Below are 26,450 nucleotides of genomic sequence, written 5' to 3' on the forward strand. Positions count from 1 at the left end.
AAGTCGTTTTTGATAAAATTTGTGTATTAGTAAATATTTTAACGATTGGTCGAAGCTAACTGTGAGGCAGGTTTAATCAAACAGATGACAGAAAACCGATGCAATCATGACACTAATTTTTAATGGTAAAAACAAAAAAGAGAAATTTAATTAAAAGTCTTTATGTGACTTGTATACACTACAGAGAACTTTTCGTTTGGTAAGGCGCAATGAATCAAACAAATACATATGCCAATTATATAAATATAGTTTCTTTTGAAAAAGATAATAGAAAACTTCGTTGTTGCAGATTTTTATTTGAGTTCAGATCAATTGAAATGCTAGCAACAAACTGCTACATTTATATTTCAATCTACTATAGATATTATACACTTTCTAGATTTGAAAATATTTCAGCAACCAAAAAGTTGACAAAGTATAACCTTTACCCTTTAAAACAGACGAAATATAAAAAAAAACATTATTAAGGCTAAAATGCTTAATTTGGTTAACAGTCAAGTTTTGATTCGCAATATAAGAAATTATCTTTTATTTCAGTTTATACATTTAGGAACATAACCAACATAAATATATACATGATCTTCAGTTATATAAACATATAAACCATCAAATTATAGTCGCCTGAAATATTTGGGCTTGCTAACTGTTTAAGTTCAGAGGATTATTCCTAAATTAGACAGAAAGTGTCACCATGTTGATATTTCCTGGAACGGAGAAATTGAACGATTTTCAATATGAGAACATTTTAAAAATGTGACATGTGAGAAATATGTATTGTATTTCCAGTGACAGATACAAACAGTCATGAGTCAAGTCCTATGTTTAAAGCCAGGTGCTGGCCTTTGTTAGTCTTGTATTTAAAATTTTTTGTTTTTCATTTTTATGTTTTGGAGTTAAGTGTGACGTCCAATTTCGCAGAACTAGTACACATAGGTATAAGAGGATGTAGTATGAGTGCCAATGTCACAACTCTCCATCCAAGTTACAATTTGAAGCCTTCCTCTCTGGGCAGGAATCTTTCACTGTGTTAAAGACTCATTTGTGACATTTTGCTGTATCTGTTTGGTTTTGAAAATATCATCTGGAATTGTCTTAAAAGAAAGTAAAATAATAAGAAATCAGTAGAAGTTTATAACAATGAAGATCCGTGCAGACCTTCATGGTAATTTCATATATAAATAATAATGTTTCAAATGCTGTGATGGCTACATGCCTCAGAAAATTATGCCATAAAGATAAAACAACATTTAAAATTATACACAAGTTTGATGTCTAATGTTTCAAGTGGATACAACTGATATGATACCTTTCATAAACCATAGTCTAAGACTGAGCATTTTGTACTTCTGCTAATCTTATCTTCTCCTCCATGATATCTGCCAGTGAATTATGAATATCTAAAAAAAATAAAAGCAATAACAGGTTAAAAAAAGCCAAATTTCCAAAAAACAAAACAAAAAAAAGACAGTCACCTAGCTTAATTTTTACCTTTAATGACATAATAATCATTCAAATGAAATTGTGTATTTTTTAAAATTGTTTTGAGTACAGTGAAAAGTGTTAAATCAGAACCCTGGCAAAACTAAATTTCATGCCAAACCAAACTCATTCCAACGGCCTTTTGTATTATCGTTTTGCCTATTCAAAATTTCAAATTTAAAACACTCAGTCTGCATTAATCAAAACTGTCAACACAGAGCACTTGATAATAAATTATGTAAGTAATTCATAAAAAGCATTTATCCACAAAGAAAACTCCAAAGAGGAGAATGCGTAGCCTTAAGAAATTCAACACTTTTTACAAAGACTGGATAGAATCGAATCTTTTGAAACACAATAAATTTAGCTGAGAGCTGAATCTTAAAAAAAAATCATTATTGAAATCCTATTCCCACTATGCAGATTTCCTTGTATGTATCCCATCACAGGAGGAGCTTGGTGATGACCTCGGTGACTATGTTGGACTAAATCAACTAGAAATTTGTCATTATCACAAAAGCAAACACCTACCAAAACCAAACAAAATACTCAATCTCATCAGTGATTTGTTTAAAAAAAAGTTTCACTATTATACAAATAATTTCGAAAGAGCATTTTCACATCAGATCTTACTTTGTTAGGACTTATAATAAGTAGTTTTTCTTGATCTTTAAGTTAACACTTTTATTCATTGTTTACTAGTTCCCTAGATATTGGCCAATGCATGTTTCTATCTTATCTTTTCTAACTTATTAATCTATGATAAATTTTTAAATCTTTTAACTAGATTGTTATATTGATCACCTATTCTGAATCTGTCAAATATCGTTACAATCTTGCAATAATTGCAAAAGTGACCCAAACATCAAAACCGAGTAAAGAGTCAAATATCGTATATATATGTCTTAGGTCTGCATGTGATTCCTAAAAGGCAGACATGTTCTCATTATAATAATGTGTAGACAAAGATAGAACCCTATAACTCATTGGATTTGGGAATCAAATATATTGAATTCAATAAGTCTCTCAGAAAACTTCTATTTTCAACCAATTTTTTTGTTTATATGTAATAAAAATCCAAAAAAACCTTAAAAAAACAAACTTTAACTTACAATATTACTTTTTTATGACTATATAATATATATAAAACATATATATTCAAAAGATTGCAACTTTAAAGAAACAATTGCAGAGCACCAAACTGTGATTGGCAAGCCAATTTTGTTTTTGACCGACTGACAGAGGCAATGCAAATCTAAAGTTCTCTTAAAGTTTAGTGATTTAATGTAAGAAACATACCATCATAAAAGACAAATTCACAGAATTGTGCTTTATCTGACACAGCCTGTTTCATTAAATCTTTGACAATTTCATAAAACTTCTCGGCTTCTGTTGCCATTGATTCAGCCGTAACACCAGCTATATTCCACCCTCTCATCTCATTTAAACATGCTACTGGTGCTGCATATTGTCCAACGAAGAACAAATCCTGTGCGAAAGAAAACTTACTAAGTGGTTACCAAAACACTCTCAATATTCTCATCTTGAAAAAGTTTTAAGCTTGATAAAGGTGTGAAAAAAAGTATTTGACACATTAAAGATTTCTGACACAAAATAAATGTAGTCAAAGAACTTGAAATTGAAAATATGATTTGAATTTATATTCAATTGAAGACTTCTTGCTTTTGTTCAATACACTGTATTAGTATGCAATACTTAGTAAATCTGTTTTCAGATTATATACAAAATTAGCAAAATAAATTGTGCCCAATAATTTTCCTTTACACCCCCCTTTGTAAATGTGGTGCGTTTAAGTGGACATCACTTCAATTTAACATGAAAAAGGCTGGTTTTGGGCGCCTTTTTTTGGCCCCTTTTTCCTAAACAGTTGGAACCATCACCCCCCAAAGACAATCCCACCCTTCCTTTTGATGTACTGAACCTTTTGAAAAAATTTCAAAGAGATCCATACACTTAAAGGGGCACTACCTACGAGATATACAACAACTTTAAGTTATAAATTTGTTTTTGTTCAATCAGTAATGAATGTGAAATGATTAAACAATAATTTGCTATAATCAGCCAGTACAGTTCAAAACTAACTCATCATAGATACCAGGATTGAAGTTTTGTATATGCTCTAAACGCGCGTTTCGTCTTCAAAAGACTCATCATTGACACTCAAATAATTTTTTTAAAAGGCCAAGTAAAGTACAAAGTTGAGGACCAAAAGTTCCTAAATGTTTTGCCAAATTCTGCTAAGATAAATCTATTTTTGAGGTCAAATAAAGCTTTGAAGCATCGATTATTTACGTGCAAATTAATAATTCTACCTCATAGAATCCGTATTCATGTTACTTTAATTTAACCCCTTAGCGTGAGATGAATTATGCATGATTGATGCATGTTAGGCTATTAAAGGGAAAAAATGTCAACATTAAAAAGCAAACAAAGGAAAAGCATTTGATTGACTGATTCTTATACAAGTAAAATCGAAAATTAACTTATTGTGTCAACCTTTAAATTAAAATCAAACAGACATAGAACAATCCATTTGCACGAGACCCATATATCGTTTTATATTTTTGTTTATGTTTCTATCGTGTTATGTGACCGTTGGATGATTTCAGAGTCTTCTCGATGGTTGATTATATGGGTTTAGACTAAAATACATGCGAAACGAAGCTATATAATATTGAGTCCATACCCTGTCAGTTGTTTGTTTTTGACATTTTATAATTTAGATACATGTTTAACATTAATATTGTTATTAAATTAATATGAGAATTGTATTCATATCAGTAAACATGAATTCGACAGCTAATTACTTACTACTTCATTTGTTCCTTCAGTTAAAATCTTGTATATGTTACATTGGTAGCCTCTAGTGCCAGTCTCAGATTGATTGACAGAGTTAGTTCTAGTAAAATCCTGAATTCGTCCCTGATATTCTTTTTTGTCTTTTAATGTTTGACCAGCGTGACAACTTTTGGGAATGATAATGAATAATTTCTCATGGCATCTGTAATGACTTACATTCTTTTCTGATAAGGCAGCGCTGATACCACCTAGAACACCTGTAGAAGGAATATAGCTTAATTTGTGAAGAATAATTATTTTAAGAAGCAACAACCAGAGGCTCCAAAGGGCTTATGTCGCTCACCTGATATTTTTGTTTACAAATGATGCACGAAATAATGCAACCATTATACTTTTGCTTAGTTTCAGATATAAAAGCCAAAAAACTGCATTTTACACCTTTTTTTAAGCAATGTTGTCAACCATGTTGGTTGACAGACGGGATTATATGACACAGTTTTTAAACTAGATACCTGATAATGTGGCTAATGTGTCCAAAGAGTTTAAGAGAAGATTTTTGAACAAATTAGAAAAATTAGCGAAAATTGAAGAAACAAAAATTGAGTCGTTGAAAGATTAGGATTGTAAGAGCTATGGTATATCTTTTCGATAATACAAACGAAACGAAACATAGAAACGATGGAATGATCTGGATGATTAAAATGCTGGTATAGAATGTCGTAAGCATTGAGGTTAATGTCTGGTCTATGACCGCACAAATGCTTGTTTAGCCTTCCTTTCGTTTCACCGACGTATACCAATCCGCAAAGGTTGCACTCTAATCCGTAGACGACATTTATCGATTTACAATTAAATCACCGTTACCTCTGGTAAAATATGACTTCTTGATCAAATTGCTAGTGAATTCAGTATTTGTAATTAAAATTTCACAAGTTTTGCAGCCTTTGGTCTTACATTTAGAAAATTTCGAAGTGTTGAACTGTGTCATTAAAATCCAAAATGTCTTTAATGAGAACTGAACATGGCTGTATATGTGTAATACTGCAATTGTCACTAGGACAATGATCTGAATGAGTCATGTTTGAGATATTTGTCATGTTTGGTGATGAGGCGACACCTGTCGTATCAGACGACACCGTGTCCATGGTTACGTCTGTTTTGGACCTTTTTATACTTGGTGACGTGCGAGCCAGTTTCCTGTTTGATCTTCGTAAATTCATGCAATTGTAGTTTTGCTACTGGGCGGATGATGTCCTTGGGGACAAAATGTCCACCAGCAGAGACATCGACCCAGTTGTTAAAAAAGAGGGACTAAAGATACCAAAGGGACAGTCAAACTTATAAATTGAAAAATAAACTGACAACGCCATGAATAAAACTGAAAAATACAAACAGACAAACAATAGTACACATGACATAACATAGAAAATGAAGAACCCCACCAAAAACTAGGAGTGATCTCAGGTACTCCGAAAGGGTAAGCAGATCCTGCTCCACATGTGGCACCCGTCGTGTTGCTTATGTGATAACAAATCCGATAAGTAGTCTAATTCAGTAGATCACATTCATGAAAGGGAAGGGCATTGTAGTTACGACGTAAGAAACATATCCGATATCATTTGTGAAACGGTTATTCCATAACGGTCAACCAACTCGTGATGGCGTCCGTAAAATTTACGAATGGATGATTTCATTTTCACCATTTGGAATTCTTGGTTTAATAGCTTTCTGGTGAGCAGCAACCCTCTATCAAGAAAATAATGATAGGAAATGCAAGCACGGGAATATCGTATCAATTGGGAGATATATACCTGTACTCTTTCCCTTGAATATGACATTATCAATTTAGACAGAATTAATAGCTCACTTACCAGGAAGGACATTTCTGAGATAATTTGCTACATAACCCCAAGCATACCCATAAGATACATAACCAGCTGGAAGTAATAACTCAGTTTCCAATGGAATGTTCTGACCTGAAATGTGTACAGAAAATGGAAAGATAATATGTAACAAGCAACAGTCAAATATAGGCTTAACACTAATAAGCAGTATAATGATTTCAAGAATTTTAATTTGGTATAATATGACAATCTTATAAACCATGAATGTCTAGTTAAATTATTGTAAAGTTTATTTGCCCCATTTAAACGGAGACCTTAAATCATTGGCATAGTATTAGCTAAGTGATAACAATTTTGAGATCTAAAAAATGTGGAGATGAAGTGCAATTAAAATTGCCAATCAGACAACTAACCACCAGAGTTCATACGACTTGAACAATTATAGGTCACTGCATTGCCTTTTATAATTAGAAAAATCCACATCAAGCATTCATTTAAAAAAAGGCCAAAAATGAAAAAATGTGAAACACTTCAAGTTAGAAAACTGAGCACATTATTAATAACAATATTATTTACAAAACTCAAATATGATAAACATGTACTAATGACAACCACTGAAATGCAGGTCCATATCTGGTGTCTCATTGGAACTCATACCACATCTGTTTATACTTATCTACGTTAAGAATGTATGTGGCAGATTTCACATAAGTAAACATTTGGTAATCACTAAACCTCCCTCCCCTTATCTTGGACAGTGCTCTAACAGCAAAGCATAAGAACAGACTATAAAATTCAGTTGCAAATGGTTAAAGTCAAAAGATAAGAAAGAAGCAGAAAAAGGAACTCACATAAAGACAATAGACACAAAGTAACGATACTTGAGTACTCGCAGCTACTGAATGCTAGTTCAAAGCTAGTGTGTAATTTATAAATAAATCAGGAAACAATAAGTACACATCCATCAGATTAATTGTTTAACTCTGTCACATTCGTTAGTTATGTGCCTATCCAAAGCTTGCAATTCAGTGGTTGTCATTGGTTGATGTAGTACCATATTTGTTTTCATCTTAATCATTTAAGCGAAAATCATATATCATAGTCTTGCGTTCACGAGGCGTGTGTATGGCGTATTCAATTTTAAAACTGGCACCTGTTATTAGCTATTATTCGTTTGTTTCTCTGTCCTATATGTTCTCCCATTGTATTTGTAAATTATTATTGTCATATCATGTAATGTTGTCATTTTAATGTTATATTTAACATTGCCATACCAGCGGGAGGTTTGGCATGCCACAAAAACAGGTTCAACCCACCATTTTTTTTTATTGAAATGTCCTGTACAAAGTCCGGAAAATGACCATTGTTATATTATAGTTCGTTTCTGTGGATGTTACATTTTAATGTTGTGTTTCTGTTGTGTCGTAGTTCTACTCTTATATTTGACGTGTTTCCTTCAGTGTTAGTTTTTAACCCGGATTTTTTCTGAATAGATTTATGATTTTTGTAGACAAAAAAAATTACAATAAAAAGACTGTCAATAAACATATGATTGATGATAGAAGACTTGTGCTGAGTGATGACAAAAGTTCACAATAGATATATATATTATTAAAGCAATATGTAATCTTACCACTAACTGTATTATATAAACTCTCCAGATGACTATTATCAGAGTTATATGGAATGTAAGTCACCCACTGCAGTGATTCTGGAATGCATACATCTTCTCTTCGGTCAACAACTGGTAAAACTCTAACCTTCCTTTCAAGTATACTATCTCCAAGAGCAGACACCATTTCAAATGTCAGCATTTGGTCATCTAATGAATTCTTTGTGAGCAAAAATACAAACCAGCGACATTTCTGAGCAGCTACTAATAACCTGCTCATAACTGTATTTCCAGGTAGAGTCGGAATCATATCATCCGTAAGTATCTGACGTATACCACGTTTTTCCAAATAAGAAATGATTTTCTCTGCCTTTTTTCTGTCTTCCTCATGTTTTGTTGAATGGGCAACATACACCTGGAAATCATAATCTCTGTCACGAGACTCTAGGGCATCAAGTTTTGGTAGAAAATTTCCATCCTAAAAAAACACTTTATTTTTAAGGGCATCAATTTCATGGATTGAGGAGAAACTTTAATTCATGTTTTACCTGTTCCAACGAAACCTACTAAATTTAATATCCAAAGAGTAATAATGAATCACAAGACAGTGTTTACTTTACACTTCTATTCTTATTGTCCTGTGGATATAAAAACTGATATTGTAAAACATTATTGATATGAGCAAGAACACTAAATCAGTCTAGATAAGCGTGGTGAGAACGTGGTAAAATCGTAGCTTGATCGTTGTAAAAGCGTAATGAGAACTTAGTATCATCGTGAAAACAACAAAAATTAGCATGTCTATGCCGCTCATATCGCGACCTCACCACGATATGAATTTATTTTAGATCACGGTGAGTGTGGTGCGATCGTGGACTAGTGGGACTGGGGCTTAACTCTTTAACTGCAAAAGTGACCCAAACTCAATATTTATCTATGTATCTTTTTTTTACGATAATACCATATTAATTTGTAAAAGAAACATGCACAGAAACCTAAGTTTATGATATATACATGCATTGGTTCAAGTATTGGGTAAACATTATATTTCACCAGTCATTCGTTTCATATGACTTCAATAAGTTAAAGAATGTGAACGAAATATACAGCATTTTTTAAAAATTGAAATGTGGTATTACTCTTGGACAATAAAAGTGATATTACAAAAATTTAAAATTGATTGATTTTGTAGTTATAAGCATTGTTTAATTAAGACTAATAACATTTGGTTCAGGCGAACTTAATCAGGCGAAATTAATTTAGAGAAATGAAACAAAAAATTCATCATTTTTTCAATTGTAAAGCGACATAACTATAGAAAGGTAAAAGTGAAGCCAACAAAATTTAAAGTAGATCTGTGATTCGTAAAAATAAGCATTGTGTATAATAGTTTCATAACATTTAGTTGAGGAAAACTTAAACATTAGAGCACTGAAACTAATTTTGGGACATACAGACATATATGGATGTAAGGAAGTACGAACAAACAAGGATACAACTAAATGCCACCTCTGTTATGTCGGGGTAATAAGAAAATGCATGAAGAAAAAGGTGGATCATCCCCCAATCACTTGTGTTTTATAGGTATAAAACAATTCACATTTTGTTTACAGATTCTAAAAGTAAGTTCTTTGTTCATAGAAATGATGACATTCAAATTGTGTATAAAAGTGAGTTCTTAATTGGGTACTGAATTTCAAACTTTTGTTAAACATGATATCAATAACACGTGTACATTGACGTTGTGCATTGTGGGCTGTGTTTGCTGTAATCTTTTATTGATTGGAAATCCTTCTTAATATTTTCCTTGAAGACTAATTATTTCAATCTAAACTTTTCTGTCCAATAATAGTGGCCTTTGTTAATGTTTTTAAAATTGTCATTGACAAATGATGAGGGAATGTGTAAGAGTGGGTTACATAAATAAAACATTTCACTCATATCAATGCTAAAGATATCTTGATCATGCTGATCTGATGAATGCAGGTTTTTACTAACACAATCATTTAAGGCTTACTTCAACTTTCATTGTAAACAAAATTAATAATAACATTGCTTGTCTTTTGACATTCATGTAAATTATTTGTTATGATTCTTTTACACTTGAACATGAATGTGTTTTTTTTAAAATTCATACCTTTGGGGGTAGACTTTCTATAAGGTTAAGATCTTCTTTAACTGCTTTCAACAATACGTCTGAAATTTTCGGCCCTGACTCCTCATCTAAAAAATTAAAAAATGAATGAGGAATGTCTCCATGGGACGCTGAATAAAATTATATAAAGCTTATGAAGAGACTTTACTCAATAACGACACAAGTGACACCACTGTAAGTTAAACTTTATATTTTGTGTTTTCTGTTAATAAGCAATATGTATAATTTTAATAACCTTTGCTTGAGGCAAACTTAAGTAAGAGAACAATAACAAAAACAATTTGCAATTTTTCCATTTGTAAAGGATTCAACACAACTCTAAAACAGTAAAAGTGGAGCTTCCAAAATTCAAACTTGTCATAACAAGCATTGCATAGAAGTTTCTTAACATTTATTTACGGTAAACTGAAGTATCAGAACAGAAACAAAAATCCAGCAATTTTTCCATTTACAAAGAGGCATAACTCGAGAACAGTAGTTTGAAACATATTTATTTACAGTGGATTAGAAAACAAGTTATTGCAACTTATATTAAACACTCTCTACTTTGCGGGTGCGAGTGTTGCCTTGTAGCAACAATAGGTTGATCTTTTTAAAAATCTATAAGGGTGTCGTTTACGTGCAAGAGATGCGGGTATCACTTAATACGGGTCAGTCATTTATCGTCCCCTTTCGACTGACTTTTATCCTTTCTCAATATCATATTGTAAATGGTGTAAAGGGAGAGACTAAAATTCAATCTCTGAAATTTCCTCCCCGAAGCGAGGATCGAACCAGGAACCTTTATGTTAGTAGTCTGATGCGCTTAACTGTTAACAAAACTTTGTATTTTTTAAATACTAAACCTTTTGTACCTCAGGAATAGATTACCTTAGCTGTATTTGGCAAAACTTTTAGGAATATTTGGTCCTCAATGCTCTACAACTTTCATTGGCCTCTAAACATTATTTGATTCCAGCGTCACTGTTGAGTCTATTACATGCGAAATGTGCGTCTGGCGTAATTATAGAATGTCATTCCTGGTATATATGATGAGTTTATTTACAACAAATGGGTCGATGCCACTGCTGGTGAAGGTTTATTTCCCCGAGGGTATCACCATCCCAGTAGTCAACACTGCTGTTTTAACTTATGTTATCATTGATATGTTCATAATTATAAATAACTGTTAACAAAACTTTGAATTTTTTAAATACTTCGGCTTTTTTACCTTAGAAATAAATAACCTTAGCTGTACTTGACAAACATTTTAGGAATGTTTGGTCCTCAATGCTTTTTAACTTCATGCTTTCTTTACCCTTGTCACATTATTTGATTAGAGTGTCACTGATAAGTCTTTTATAGACGAAATGCACGTCTGGCGTTATTATAAAATTTCATTCCTGGCGCCCGGTGTCAGTGATGAATTCATTTACCACTACACCAAGGCTCTCCTAGACTAGTAAGTCATATGTCACCAAAATTCTAACTTGATCTTTGCTTTGTGGTAATAAGCATTGTGTAAAGGGCTTGAGGCAAACTTAAATTAGAGAAAAGATTTATTTGTGTTTATCTGTGTTTTGTGTATAAGTTTTATAACATTGGTTGAGGCAAGGCAAGTTTGTACTAACAACCGAACAGATGGACGTATAGACAGACAAGAGTGAAACTTTATGCCTCCTCCGCTACGGTGGGGACATAAAAATAAAAGCTTGAATATGTATGCTGTTTATCACTTTTGAACTCTTAAGATAGTAAATGCGTCATTATCTTTTATTCCTTAAACGTCTGAAAAATGGAAAACTATCAATAAACAGTTAATTGAAAAATTTGGTGAAACAGAGTGTTTTCAATTATAATGAATTGCTACATTTCAAAAGAAGGGATGGAGTTGAATTGTATGCTCAACACGTTACATGTATATCTATCTTTCACTAAAAACTGTTTACCATTATATAGTAAGATTCTAGCCTTGTCTCTGCAATCGTTGAAATGATTCAATACTGAGTTAAGGGTATAATAGAATCTAGCTAGCTGTAGCTTCTTGTCATCAGATGTAAAAGATGTAGAGGCTCGTTCTCCTTCCAGGTGACGATGACTTGGCAGTTCAAAAGATGCCAAATGATTCTCTTCCATGTTTTTCATAGTATTCAAGACATAAGGGTATTCACAGGTACAGTAATATGTCTGAAAAAAATAAAAATATATGGTAACATCTGAAAAATCAAAGGACTGACTTACTGAACACGGAATGATCGCAAGTTCTTGTGGTTGGTCCGACAAGCACTTGTCATAGAAAAAAATCACATTTATATATCTGAAAATGACATAAATGTACAGATATATATAATTTTTTTCTTGGACAGGTTCGTGTGTGGATGATAAATTAATGACAGGGAATTTATCCTTAATGACTATGATATTGTAGTGATACAAATCAGTATACTCTGGTTTATTGTTATATATTAACACTTGTATATTACACTTACATGAATATAATTATCATGCATTTGAATATCATTCTATTCTACTATATTAATAATAGTGCAGTGAAAGTACATGGTGGACAAGTCACTCTTCTGTAATAATTCGATTATTCTAATAGAATGGATTAGAGTAGGCATTCATATTTTCATGCAAAAAATGTTTAATCATTCATGCAGAGATATCATTCCTTACGATTGCAAACGTTAATGAGACATTCTTGTGCGATGCGAGTGCACAGATATGAATGATTTTTCACTTATATGTATATTCATATAACAAAACTTTTTAATATATTATTAATTTATCTTCTTTAAAAAAGTATTTGATAAGTATTCATTGAAGAAAATGAATTTATATCAAGCGATAAGGAATCTTAGCTTGCACTTGTTGATTTTTACGTATTCGTCATGTTTATAGATCGGTTAAAAACCCCAAAACCAATACTACATAAGGGAAATCTAGGCGATAGCAATACGTTGATGTGCCCTCACGGTCATTTTCTATAAAAATGATAGTCATTTGCCCCTGTTTATATATAAAGTGCACAGAAGTGATCTTCCAATGAGAATTTTATGCAAAAATATAAAGGTTATATATATAAATGTAAAAATATGTATATTAATAGCTGGTGAAAACACAAAAAATAAAAGAGATAGATAAAAACAAAACTAACAAAGTATAAAAACTCAGCAATTTTTCCATTTGTAAAAGAGGGACGAAAGATATCAGAGGGACAGTCAAACTCATAAATCGAAAATAAACTGACAACACCATGGCTAAAATGAAAAAAACAAACAAACAGACAGACAGACAAACAATAGTTCATATGACACAACATAAAAAACTACACTGCTGGTGGAGATTTATTTGGTAGATCAGTTAAAAACCCAAAAAGAATATTACATGATAAAAATCTGGGCGATAGCAATAAACTGAGATGCCCTTACGGTCATCCGCTGTAAAATGGTAAAGGAGCATATAACTCTAAAATAATAGTAAAAGTGACAGAATACCAAAATTCAACTTGATCTGTGTTTTGTGGTAATGAGCATTGCGTATAAGTGGTGATTACATGAGCATCAATAATATGGTCATTTTTATAAATTTACAGTTTGCAAAAGTATGAACTATTCGAAATACTAAGAATCTTTTTTTTTTTTTTTATCCCTATCATAGATTTCCGTGAAGTTTTTCTGTACAATTTCTTAGAATAATGGGTTTTAAGCTCTTCAACTTATTACTTGTATGGCTTTCTATCTCAATATGTCACTGATGAGTCTTATGCAGACGAGACGCACGTCTGGCGTATCAAATTATTGACCTGGTACATTTGATTCTATCCTAACATTTGGTTGATACAAACTAAAGTTAGAAAACAGAAACAAACAATTCAGCAATTTTTCCATTTGTAAAGTGTCATAACTCTAGAATGAGAAAAGCAATGCTAACAAAATTGAAAATAAAAGATCTGTGTTTTGTGGTGATAAGCATTGTTCATAAGTTCTATAATATTTAGTTGAGACAAAATTAAGTGGGAGAATGGAGACCAAATTCTGGACATACATGTACAGATGTGCAGAATGACTGTGGTATAAACTTATATACAAAATTAAACTTAATGCCCCTTCTACTTTGGCACGCGCATAAAATACAAACAACAACCTTTTCTTAATTAAAATAGCTAGTCAGGAGGGCATTCTCCCATAACTACTGCTGAGTATAAAAAAAAATGTTTTTAAAATAGAATAATGTTCCCATTGAATATGGTCCACTGAACAAAATTTTAAAGACAATGTTAAATATGTCCAGAACAATATTTCAGTTTATCACATCTCTGGTAAATTAGTGACATTATAATATGGTGTACCCATTCAGATGGTGACATCCTTTGGATCTGTAAGCTATACGTATAATTCATCTGGGTTCATGACATCAAGACTTAATCAACCTGATAATAAATTATTCAAATAAGGCTGTTGAAAATAGTGAAAATTAATTACTTTTGGAGAGTCTAAAACTCGTTTGAAGTACTTGATAAATTGCATGCATATATTGGTGATTTTGAATCTTTCAAAGTTTTGATTTTTCTACCCTATATACCACGTTGCCTCCTATTCTTATAAAGAAAAAAATCACATCCCTAATTAACAGGGCATTTAAAAAGTCAGAATGCGAGTACATATGTTCAAACTCTTTTATGTCATTTTTTAGTAGCAATAAACAAAAGAACTATGTCAATTGGACATGCTTTGATACTATATCTGCGCTTGAGTTTTTACTTGATGACATTTTTGTTCGCTTTGGAGATTCCGCAAATCGTCAAATTATTGGAATTCCAATGGGGACAAACTGTGCACCCCTTATTGCAGACCTGTTTTTGTATTGTTATGAGTTACAATTTATGACTAAAACTATAAGACCCATCGGAACAACATTTGATACAAAAATTTAACAATACTTTTAGATATTTGGATAATATATTGGCTCTCAATAAAGATGACTTCAGTATGTATACTAAAGAAATTTATACTATTGAACTTACTTTAAATAAAGCTAATACTAACAATGACCACTGACCTTTCCTCGATCTAGATATATATATATATATATCATTAACGGGAAGGTTAATATAAAAATGTATGAAGAAAGAGATGATTTTTTCATTTCCTATCGTTAATTGTTCATTTTTTAGATGGTGACTTTTCCTTTTCACCATCTTATATATCTCACCTTGTACGATTCGCTCGTGTATGTAACGACGTATTACATTTTAGCGAGAGAAATTTGTGCATTACTGAAAATTATAATTAAGTGCTTTTGATATCACAAACTAGTCAAAATGTTTACTAGATTTTATCATCGGTATAAGGAAATAATTGGTAAATATAACTCAACATGCAGACATCTTATACGTTCAGGTATTTCACATCCAATCTTTTATTGTAATATTCTTTGCAAAGCACAATAATGTTAGTATTCACCTCGAAATCTTACAAAATCTTTAAACAGACTTATTAAGAAGGGATATAGTTACAATACTGTTGTCAGGTCATTAAAGATTGCATATTTTGGCTTTAATATTGTTTCACTTATAGGGTCTTTGCATCAGAACAAAACACATTTATAAAAAAAAAAAAAAAAAAAAAAAAAAAACAGTGGTTGGCATGACACGGATTATGTTCTTCTCATATATTTTATGATAGAATGATACTTAACCCCTAACTGGAAGGATTGTGTCTGATATTCATATGATGAAGACATATTTTTTCAATCAGTTTAATTGAGGTCTGGAGCTGGCATGTCAGTTAACTGCTAGTAGTCTTTTGTTATTTACGTATAATGGTCATTTTTTTTATTTTCTTTTGTTACATCTTCTGACATCGGACTCGTATTGTTATGCTTTTACTTTTCTACATTGTGCTGCGTTTTACTGATGACGTCACAAACAGTACTAATTTGTATTTTCCATGAAAAATCAATGAAAATTGATAAATTTTACATTGATTATTGGACAGGAATCATAGAGCGCATACGTCGAAAAAATTTATCTTTGAACACAATGTTTGCAATGACATTTTAATTTACTGTTTACAAATTTTAGAATTTTTTGAAATACTAAGGATTTTCTACCTCAGGCATAGATTACCATAGCTGTTTTTGACAAAACTTTTAGGAATTTTGGTTCTCAATGCTCTTTAACTTCGTACTTTATTTGGCCTTTTTAACTTTTTTTGGATTCAAGCGTCACTGATGAGTCTTTTGTAGACGAAACGCACGTCTGGCGTATACTAGTATCCTAAATTTAGTCCTGGTATCTATGGTGAGTTTATTTACATGTTTAACTAAAATATTTAGTTTGTCGACGCCTGAACGCTATGTTTCCTGGTCCTAAATTTGGTTAAAATCCGGCCAATTTGGTCAATTTTCGTCAAAATCTCTTATTTTATCCTATTTTGGATGTAGAGACCAACACTGTAGAATAAAACTGTGACACATATAGTTATATTTTACTTTCTCACATATCTTATCCAAGTCAATTTAAAGCATATGTTATCTTGTACCTTTCAATTTTATAAACGGGGCCAAATATGGCCCTTATCGAAGTTACTCCTCTTGCCCTACTCTGGACATTTTATCATAGATGGGGACAAAATACCATGAATTATTGTCTAGAGAGCAATACAGCATTCAACAGTATTTTGCTTTTCATTTTAACCCTGCATCTAAGGTTCTCTAATGCCTTATTATGTCCAATGTCTAAAATATTTTGTAGATATTTTGGATAAATGATTGATTTGATGTAAGCTTGGAATTCGAAATGTAGCATAAGTTAATTCAGGAAATAAAAGAAGAAGAAAAATAATCAGAATCATGAAATTAGGGGCCAAGGATTTAATAAAAAAAAACACACTGTTCTGTCACTAAAAACACATTACTTGTTAAATTTAACGATTTTTGTTTTTTTGTATGAGAATCATTCTGTTCTGACTTTTTTTTTTATTAAAGTTTAGGCTGTAAATTCTTTCAAAAAATATAAACAGTAAATTGGTTAATTGCATTTAATTTTCCTAAAACTACTTGGGCAGATCTACATCATGTACTCAACTTGCTGAGTTTACTTAGAAAGTCCAAAGTTTTGTTTTGCAAATATGGCCATCATTTTAACATAAATGAACTAACCAGCACCAATACAGAATAATTTCAACTTCGGGCATTGAAGTATAATACATACCTTATAAAAAATGAATGCATAATAATGCAGCATTAGATCAAGAAATATAAATGAATAACACAAAGTTTTTGATATAATGATGGCCCAGTTATTATATTATAAAAAATGTCTTTTTTATAGAAAGGAAGAAAAAAAAATATTTATTCAGTTTTCAACCCATATTTGATATTTCATTTAAGGAAACACAGATGACAGAATTTTGTTTGGTGATAACCTTGATAAGGAAATGCAAGATGAGAAAAGGATGACAAAACTAATAAGCTTATTAATAAAAAAAAAAACCTAGAGGCTCTAAAGAGCCTGTGTCGCTCACCTTGGTCTATGCGAATATTAAACAAAGGAAGCAGACGGATTCATGACAAAATCGTGTGTTGGTGATGGTGATGTGTTTGTAAATCTTACTTTACTGAACATTCTTGCTGCTTACAATTATCTCTATCTATATACAACTATATATATATATCTATATATATAACTTGACCCAGTAGTTTTAGTGGAAAATGTTAGTAAAAATTTACAAATTTATGAAAATTGAATTTAAAGAACAATAACTCCTCATGGGGTCAATTGGCCATTTTGGTCATGTTGACTTATTTGTAAATCTTACTTTGCTGAACATTATTGCTGTTTACAGTTTATCTCTATCTATAATAATATTCAAGATAACCCAAAACAAATTTCCTTGAAATTACCAATTCAGGGGTAGCAACCCAACAACAAGTTATCCAATTCATCTGAAAATTTCAGAGCAGATATATCTTGACCTGATAAACAATTTTACCCCACGTCAGATTTGCTCTAAATGCTTTGGTTTTAGAGTTATAAGCCAAAAACTGCATTTTACCCCTATGTTCTATTTTTAGCCATGGCGGCCATCTTGGTTGGTTGACCAGGTCACCAAACACATGTTTTAAACAGGATACCCCAATGAAGATTGTGGCTAAGTTTGGATTAATTTGGCCCGGTTGTTTCAGAGGAGAAGATTTTTGTAAAAGAAAACTAAAATTTACGAAAAATGGTTAAAAATTGACTTAAAGGCCATTACTACTAAAATGGTCAACTGATCATTTCGGTAATGTTCACTTATTTGTTGTAAATCTTACTTTGCTGAACATTATTGCTGTTTACAGTTTATCTCTATCTATAATAATATTCAAGATAATAACCAAAAACAGTAAAATTTCCATAAAATTACCAATTCAGGGGCAGCAACCCAACAACAGGTTGTCCGATTCATCTGAAAATTTAAGGGTAGACAGATCTGGAACTGATTAACAATTTTACTACATGTTAGATTTGCTCTAAATGCTTTGGTTTTTTGAGTTATAAGCCAAAAACTGCATTTTACCCCTATGTTCTAATTATAGCCATGGTGGCCATCTTGGTTGGTTGACCTGATCACGGGACACATTTTTTAAATAAGTTACCCTAATGATTAGTGTGGCCAAGTTTGGTAAAATTTGGCCTGGTAGTTTCAGAGGAGAAGATTTTTGTAAAATTTAACGACGACGGACTACGACGACGGACGCCAAGTGATGAGAAAAGCTCACTTGGCCTTTTAGGTGAGCTAAAAATTATAAGGCAAATATTCCATTTGCTAACTACACACATCAAACATAGATTGTTTCCCTTTGGCTTTTTAACTTTTTTGGATTCAAGCGTCACTGATGAGTCTTTTTTAGACGAAATACGCGTGCTGGTATCTATGATGAATTTATTTATTTGCCAATTATTCCTGGTTCTATACCAGACAAAATGGGCTTCTGCCTATGCAAAGCATTATAAGTTCATACATATAAATTCTTTTTTACAATAAACTGTGTTGCCAAATGCAGCCTCATATGACCTTAAAGGTTAAACAATAAACAATTGGGAAAATTTTTGGATTAAATTTCAAGCTTGGTACTGTCTGAATTTGGATTGTGATCAAGTTTTTGACATAATTAAATATAGGTTTCTGACACAAAATTGATGTGGTCAAAGATCTTTAAAATTTGAAATGGGACATTTAATTTACCTAGTATGATCTGATATTCAAATATAACAACATGGTTAGATTCAGCATATAAAAAACACCAAATATTTGATTTTAGTTGAAATCAAACAAAGTTAAATGTTGGACCCCTTAAACCTTAATATGGACTAATTTGCAAACAGGACCTAACATAGAAAATATAAATGCACAATACGATTCAGCATATCATACAGCCACAATAACACAACCAAGAATAATTTTGACCCTTTTGACCTTAATGCAGTCAAATTTAAAAATGAGACCCAATATCCAAAATAAAAATACAAGGTAAAAAACCCACACAGTTAAAAACTTTAATACTGTTGAAATTGATTAAAAGATTATACAACGTAGCTAATACCACAGTAATAACATGTGGTAGGTGAAACTAACACTAGAGAACATAAACTTATTTTGGGAGGAACAGACAGAAATGCAAGATTAAAGCGTAATGCCCCTCCATCACAGGTGGCATAAAAAGGGTGGTATTTTATAACCCAGTGGAATTTTGAAAAGCAAAACTGGCTATTGCAGAAAGTAATTAGAAAAGAACGTTTTTAAAACAAATGAATTTGTATATTGGTCATCAATACTTTGTCACCTACCTGATCACCATCTTTAATACTGAAAATATGTATATCTGCCTTTCTTTTATTTCCTGCTCGATAATAATAAATGGTGTAAGTATGTTCTAATTTTATCTTAGTATCTTTCTTAGGCAAATCAGGCACACAAGAACAACTACTTGGTACCATTTCGTACAATTTTAAAGACATATTCTTCTTGCCACTCTCTGGTAGACTTTTGTACCATTCTGATTCTGTTATCAGCTTCTCTAACCCTGGATGGCATTGTTTGGAATCATTATTTGTTCTGGCTACAAAACAAATAATATAATTATAGGTTTATATGATCTGTTCATCCTATTTCAACTCTTCAAAATTTAAGAGTCTGTCCTAAATTGATACATTACATTGGTACATTATATATTGCCTTTCAAATACCAATTCGATTCCTAACATCACTGAAGAGACATTAATTATTGAAATCCAGATATGATGTACTAATTTTGCACCTTTTTTGTGCTGCATAATATCTTTTCTGCAAGTGTTATGTTTCTGTTTGGTATTAAATTGATATTTAAGATCCATTGTGTAACATCTGTTGATTCGTTTATTTTTAATCGCCAATAGCAGACAGCAGAGTTTAAGAACACCAGTTGTTTGACCTGCTTGTCAAATGCATTTTGGTCTTTTAAAAAATGTTGCTTGCGCTGTATTTAGACCCCTCTACCAAGAAATTTGATTTGCATGCCTACGTATAAAAATGCCAATTAGAATATAGTCCTTATAGCTTTCATCAAAGACTTATTTGCCTGAGTGCAAAGATATACATATTTAGTTTATAGATATAGGAAGATGTGGTGTGAGTGCCAATGAGACAACTCTCCATCCAAATAACAATTTAAAAAGTAAACTATTATAGGTTAAAGTACGGCCTCCAACACGGAGTCTTGGCTCACACCGAACAACAAGCGTAGACACATTTTTAATGTGTTGCATATTAACCATATATACTAAAACTTAAAGTGAACTTTTTTTTACAAATAATTGTTTAAGCTGTTTTTGAAGTGTTGAAAGGTAGATATTTTGAATTAAGAATTACGGCAATCCATTGTTGAAAGTTTAAAATTTTAACATTCTGAAACATCCGTCCATTATTGCATGATCTGTTCTAAATCCTTTTTATTCTACTGACCTGGCAAAACGTACTGCAAATATCCAGAATAATGTGACCACACTAAACCATGAGCCACATTGCCAGCTGGCATAACATTCATAATGAATTTATTCTCTGTAATATGAAAGAAAAAAAAACAGTATGCAAAAGTCACAAATAAATGGTTCCAGGTTAACAATTAACTGACTGCCTATTCCCAATCATATCTAAGAACCACAAAAAAGTGTAAAAAGCTCCATAAAATAGTGCCAAAATTTCCAAATGCCTTAAAAAATTACAGTATTTAAGGCTCTTTACTGGTAAGTTTCTAAATTACAATGTTCCAAATTGTTGATATAAATATAAAGAAAGACATTAGCTTTATAGAAGTAAAATTATGATTGAAAAAAGTGGTCTTGCATCTTTGCTTTTTAAAGATAAAAGAATTGAAAATTTAAGGAGAAACAGGACGTGCATATGCTAACACAACTGCAGACAAATATCATTGACTTACCATTAGTGTTTGACCCCTTAAAATGATCTTATCATAAATGAGTAGGTTCAATGTGGCCAAAAAGGCTAGATTTCTAGCTTAAAGATATCAAAGTGTTTAGTTATGGCAAAGCAAATAGGTTTGCACAAATGCATACTGTTTATGGCTGTCTCTGACTAACCTATACTCACTAAGTGACAAACATTAACAAATTGATGACTTATTTATACATGTTATAGTCTCTAAATAAAATTTACTTAAGAATTGAATACTTCTTTTTGTAAATTTATTGGGGTGTAAAAGCGTTGAACAAAGTACATTTTGTATGAAGCGCGGAAGCGCTTCATATTAAAAATGTGCGCACGCTCAACGCTTTTACACCCCAATAATAACCGCTTTGATATGCAGTAAGCCAATCAAAATAAAGTATTATAATGAAACATACATCAAATGAATTATAGATCATTATCTGTATTTGCCTCATGGGGTCATTATATTTTAGTCTTATTGCTGAGACTTTAAGTTTAGTTTTGCATGGTAAGCCAAATGGGACGTCGTATATATGATGTCATGCAGAGGTTTTACTTTATCATAAAATACAATTTAAATAAAATCATAACCTATTGAAATTTTCAATTCAAACAAAACAAACCTTTGATTCCCTTTTCAGCTGCAGCTTTCCAATCATTTTCATCGTGTGTAAAGTATATCTTTGGTGCCTCTTGAAGCACGGCAATATGAGGAATCTGAAAATTCAATTCAGATTTTTTACGTGATGCAATGATCTGGTTCCAACAGTAATTTGAACATGACGTCTTCTCTTATAAGTGATCATAAGTAAAAGCAGGTTTGTGTGATTTGTTACTACTATAAATTCAGACATTTTTGTGTGCATTTAATATTGTGATTTTTTAATAAAGGACAAAAATGAGAGATAAGTTATTGTAATTTCAGTGAAATCTGCATACAGTTATGTGTATTTGCCTTACCTTTTCGCCTGCTTCACATAAATAAAAACCTCACTGTTATTTTTAAATTAAGAGCTCAACAGTTACCCAAATATTCTTAAGATTTCAATTCATAACAAAATTACCAAAATATTTTACACATTTTGAAAGTAATAGCTATTCATAAACTAGTTTATGTGAAATATGCAGGCTGAATTAGTGGTTATATACCACAAAACGATGGGAAATTTTGGGATTTGTTGGGGCTGTTGTTACATGTACTATAAAGAATTTTTAGGAAAAAAATTAATTTCAAGTCAATAAACTTGAGTTTCATTTCAAAACATTAAAATAAATATTTTTTTTGATTTGTTTTATTATTGGTCAAAGAGAAATCCGTTTATTCATGTATGTGCAACTTTAAAAAAAAATTTAAACCATCAATCCATTGATAAATTATGTTGTCCCACACAATGGCTTTTTGTTCTTTATCCACCATAATTGATTCCCACAAAAATAAATGGAGGTGCAATTCGTTGTACCTTAGTTGATTACTTTCTGTATTTTTGTTGGATTATAAATCATAAGGGGAAGATAAAAGAAGAAGGACTTCAGGATAAAAGGTCAAAGTTTAGAGTCAAAATATGTTTTTCTCTGTTGTGAAGCTTTCATATTCAGTCATTATTAGTGTTATCTTAAAAGTATGTCTTTGTAAATCAGTGTCCTAGAGAATTGGAGTTTGAGTTGATGTTCATTTAAATTACATGCATTCTTTTATCATCTTCTTCTCTTTTCTGTTTTTGTTTTAATGTAGTACTAGCCTAAGTGTTGTGGTCAAAGGTTTTAATACTAAATTTTGAGTTGATGAACTAATTAAGAATTATTACCTCATCTTCACTCACATCATACAGCAAAAGCACTATGGACATTCGGTTAGTTTTCTGGATTTTTTCCATCCAGATTAGCAGTTCAAAAGTACACCAGTTGCTTTTGAGGGAATTTTTTGTTATGAACATTAAAGCTTTATCGGTGTCATTCATGGTTTTTGTTATTTCAGGTAGAAACAGTTGACCTGGCATTAAACTTTCCTGCTGTACAACCTGTATACCATCAATACACTCTAAACTAGGAATCACTATAGAAGTTATGATATCATGATCCTCAGCACAATTACTGTGTGAGATAAAAACTTTTACGCTATCTTCAGACATTGTCAACTGAAAAAAAAAGATTTTAAAGATAATCTATGACTTGCATAAACAACAGATACAACTAAATACCTGTTGCCCTTTCACAATTAATCTATGGCAGCAACCATTTGATTTCCGGGGGGGGGGGGGTATAGAAACTTTTTCAAGACAAACTTTTTTTTCACCTTCGGCGTAACACATTCTTCTTTTTTACCACAAGTTGAAAAAAAAAATTTTCTTTCAATTTCAGCATTACATATAGTGGAAGCTTAGAGTGAAATAAAAACTCCATAGCCCCTCCAGAATATTAAATGGTTGCTGCCTAAAAATCAAATTTTATAGAAACCTATTCTAAAATATTAAAATAAATACAAAATACTGTATCCCTTAGCCTATAAGCACTGAGGTTGTGAATTTGAATCCTACACCTTGCAGGTGTGCCGTGAGTAAGACTACCCCAAATTGACTCTAAATTGACCAGAGTTAATTGTCAGTTGTTTTTTTTTCCAAAGTTCTACCAATAAATCTGACCACTACGAAATAGCACAATAGCACTGAAATAGCTGTTATTCATGTAAACAATTTATAAACTATTTTGGATAAAATATGTTTTCTGATATTCAATTTACAGACCTACACCTATGCATGGGAGACAACTCCTGATCATTTTTATTCAAACTTCTTTCTAGAAATTTCTTTCATTCTTAGAATAGGGAGTGCAACAATTCAGATAAATAAATTGAAAGTAACAAACAATCTTCAGATGAAAGAATCTGAAAAAAATAGGGGTCGCTTTCAGTTGATGTAAACAATATTTTATTACGGATACTACAAGTATATTTTATGAACACATTCACAATTAGGATTCAGGAACAAGCATCAAGTGCTTATATTAGTCTATCTACACTAAGAGTTGATCACAAGATCTTCATGTCAATTAATAATGACTGATTGATCTCCAAGAACGACTGAGTAATAACTTCTAGTACTATTTTTCTAAATATAAACAATTTAATTTCTCGTGTTATGCTTTTCACAATAAACATTTTCCGTGCAATGTTTTTTCGATTTTTATTTTACGTGTTACCGTGTTCATAGCCCCCTTTAACACCCTCTACATAAAATAACAAACACACCTTTCACTAAATTCTGCAAACAATTTACTAAAGAAAAGGGGGAAAAATCCAATGTCTTTTACAAATTTCCTTAAAAAAATGAGTTAGTTCCTTTTGAACAGAAATCTAGGAATCTATAAGTAGTTCATTTAAAATTTAATTCTAGGGAAAGGTCTTTAACCGAACATGGAGAAAAGCTAAAATTGTGAAAATGGTACTTGACTTGTAACTTGTAATGTTTAAACAATAAACCAAATATCAAATCAAAATATTTAAGCATGAAGAAAAAAGTCTAGAAAACTGAATTGCTAAACAGATTGTCCGACAGACAGACAGACAGACAGACGGACAGACGGACAGACAGACAGACAGACAGACAGACAGACAGACAGACAGACAGACAGACAGACAGACAGACAGACAGACAGACAGACAGACACAGAAGGACGGACGGACAGACAGACAGACAGACAGACAGACAGACAGAGTGCAAACCCCAAGTCCCCTTCGACTTCCTCAGTAGGGGACAAATAATCTTTTAGAATCTTATTCTTATCAGGAATCCTTTTATAGCTGTAGAAAGATTTCAAATATATATGTAGCTCCTTTATTTCAACTTTTATTAAAAATTTGTTTATTATTTGCATTCGACCATGTATTTGCTAGCTGTAGTCCTATAATATAAGACTTTGGAGTTTGACATATCATTTACGTTAAACGTTTTTTTTATCCTTTTTCTTTCTTTTTATTATCAATGTTGAAACCAAAATTCAACATTGATAGTAAAAAAAAATATTTGATAAAAAAACATTGAATGTAAATGATATGAAACTCCAAAGTCTTATATAATAGGACTATATTTGGTGAGCTTTTAGACAACTCTTAACACCTTAGTGTACATAATCCCAACTGGAATTTACACTAATCCATTTAAGCCACCCCATTGTGTTTATAGAACTGATGTAATCATAATCTCAAAATGAGCAATCACCCTTTTAAAAGTATATTTGTCTTCTTGCAAAAATCTAGAAATAGAATCTATTAACTGTTTAAAAGGATTTTCCATATTAAGCTTAGGCCCTTTCATCTCGGGAAGCAAGCATAGATGAACTAAAATCTGCTGATAACCAATCTCTTGTTAATGTTTAAATAAAATAAAGAAAAAATAAACTATATTTTGATGAAAAAAAGTATTGAAAGTTCTATTTTTGGGGGTTTACCTAGTATATATATCTTATTGTATCTTCTTAAAAATTCTCATAGCCCACAAAACACAATAAATGTATGAAATACTTCTGATCAGATCGATTTTTGTTTGACATAAAAAGATAAACAGTGTCAGTGAGTCAGTGACTAATTGAATGAACCTACAACTTTCTCTTTAAAAATGAAAGTGGAGTTTAAATTCTTAATTATATTTTTATACTGGACTTACCAAAAAGGTGAATTATATGTCTTCTTCGGTATGCTCACTAAATAGTTTATATATATGAGACAACCTGCATAGAGTTACAACAGAAAACTAATATCATCTGTATTTACAGTAACCATGATCGGCAATGATGTCTTCCTTTTCCAAAACGAAAGTATAATTTTGGCGTGTGTGTGATACTCATTTGTGATTGGTTATCCAAATACAATTAAAAGCTATTATTAAAATAAATCATTGATTTTAACTTTGTTTGTACGCGGTCAAACTTTTGAATAATAATACAAAATAAATATGACTAAACTCGGACACACATCGTCAGTTTTGGCGGATCTAAAGGGGTCACATCAAGTTATGGTTATGTATATAAGGTCTTGTTTGCACCTGTCCTAAGTCAGGAATCTGATGTACAGTAGTTGTCGTTTGTTTATGTAA

At 31.6% G+C, this 26,450-nt stretch overlaps 2 protein-coding genes across 5 annotated transcripts in view; both read right to left on the reverse strand.

The window, feature by feature from the left end:
* LOC134711600 (stimulator of interferon genes protein-like) overlaps positions 1 to 26,450 on the reverse strand; it is a 135,848-nt gene that overhangs the window by 74,251 nt on the left and 35,147 nt on the right. The window lies entirely within an intron of this gene.
* Positions 300 to 26,168, reverse strand: LOC134711599 (uncharacterized). The gene is made up of 12 exons (XM_063572289.1): positions 26,022 to 26,168; positions 23,169 to 23,498; positions 21,987 to 22,080; positions 20,881 to 20,976; positions 19,728 to 19,999; positions 11,839 to 12,076; positions 9,893 to 9,978; positions 7,777 to 8,233; positions 6,171 to 6,275; positions 4,312 to 4,556; positions 2,779 to 2,968; positions 300 to 1,397 (listed from the first exon to the last, which is right to left on the reverse strand). The coding sequence occupies exons 2-12, from the start codon at positions 23,490 to 23,492 to the stop codon at positions 1,324 to 1,326; spliced, it is 2,181 nt and encodes a 726-aa protein (XP_063428359.1). The 5' UTR covers positions 23,493 to 23,498; positions 26,022 to 26,168; the 3' UTR covers positions 300 to 1,323.

The sequence above is a fragment of the Mytilus trossulus genome, chromosome 3 (assembly GCF_036588685.1).
Source record: "Mytilus trossulus isolate FHL-02 chromosome 3, PNRI_Mtr1.1.1.hap1, whole genome shotgun sequence".
Classification (NCBI taxonomy): Eukaryota; Metazoa; Mollusca; class Bivalvia; order Mytilida; family Mytilidae; genus Mytilus; species Mytilus trossulus.

Excerpts from the sequence above, each read along its gene's own strand:
- LOC134711599 (XM_063572289.1), bottom strand. The coding sequence starts at position 23,492 with ATGTCTGAAGATAGCGTAAAAGTTTTTATCTCACACAGTAATTGTGCT. Across the intron at positions 22,081-23,168 it reads ATGATGTGAGTGAAGATGAG|ATTCCTCATATTGCCGTGCT; the intron begins GTAATAATTCTT and ends TTGAATTTTCAG. Across the intron at positions 1,398-2,778 it reads TGAATTTGTCTTTTATGATG|ATATTCATAATTCACTGGCA; the intron begins GTATGTTTCTTA and ends TATTTTTTTTAG.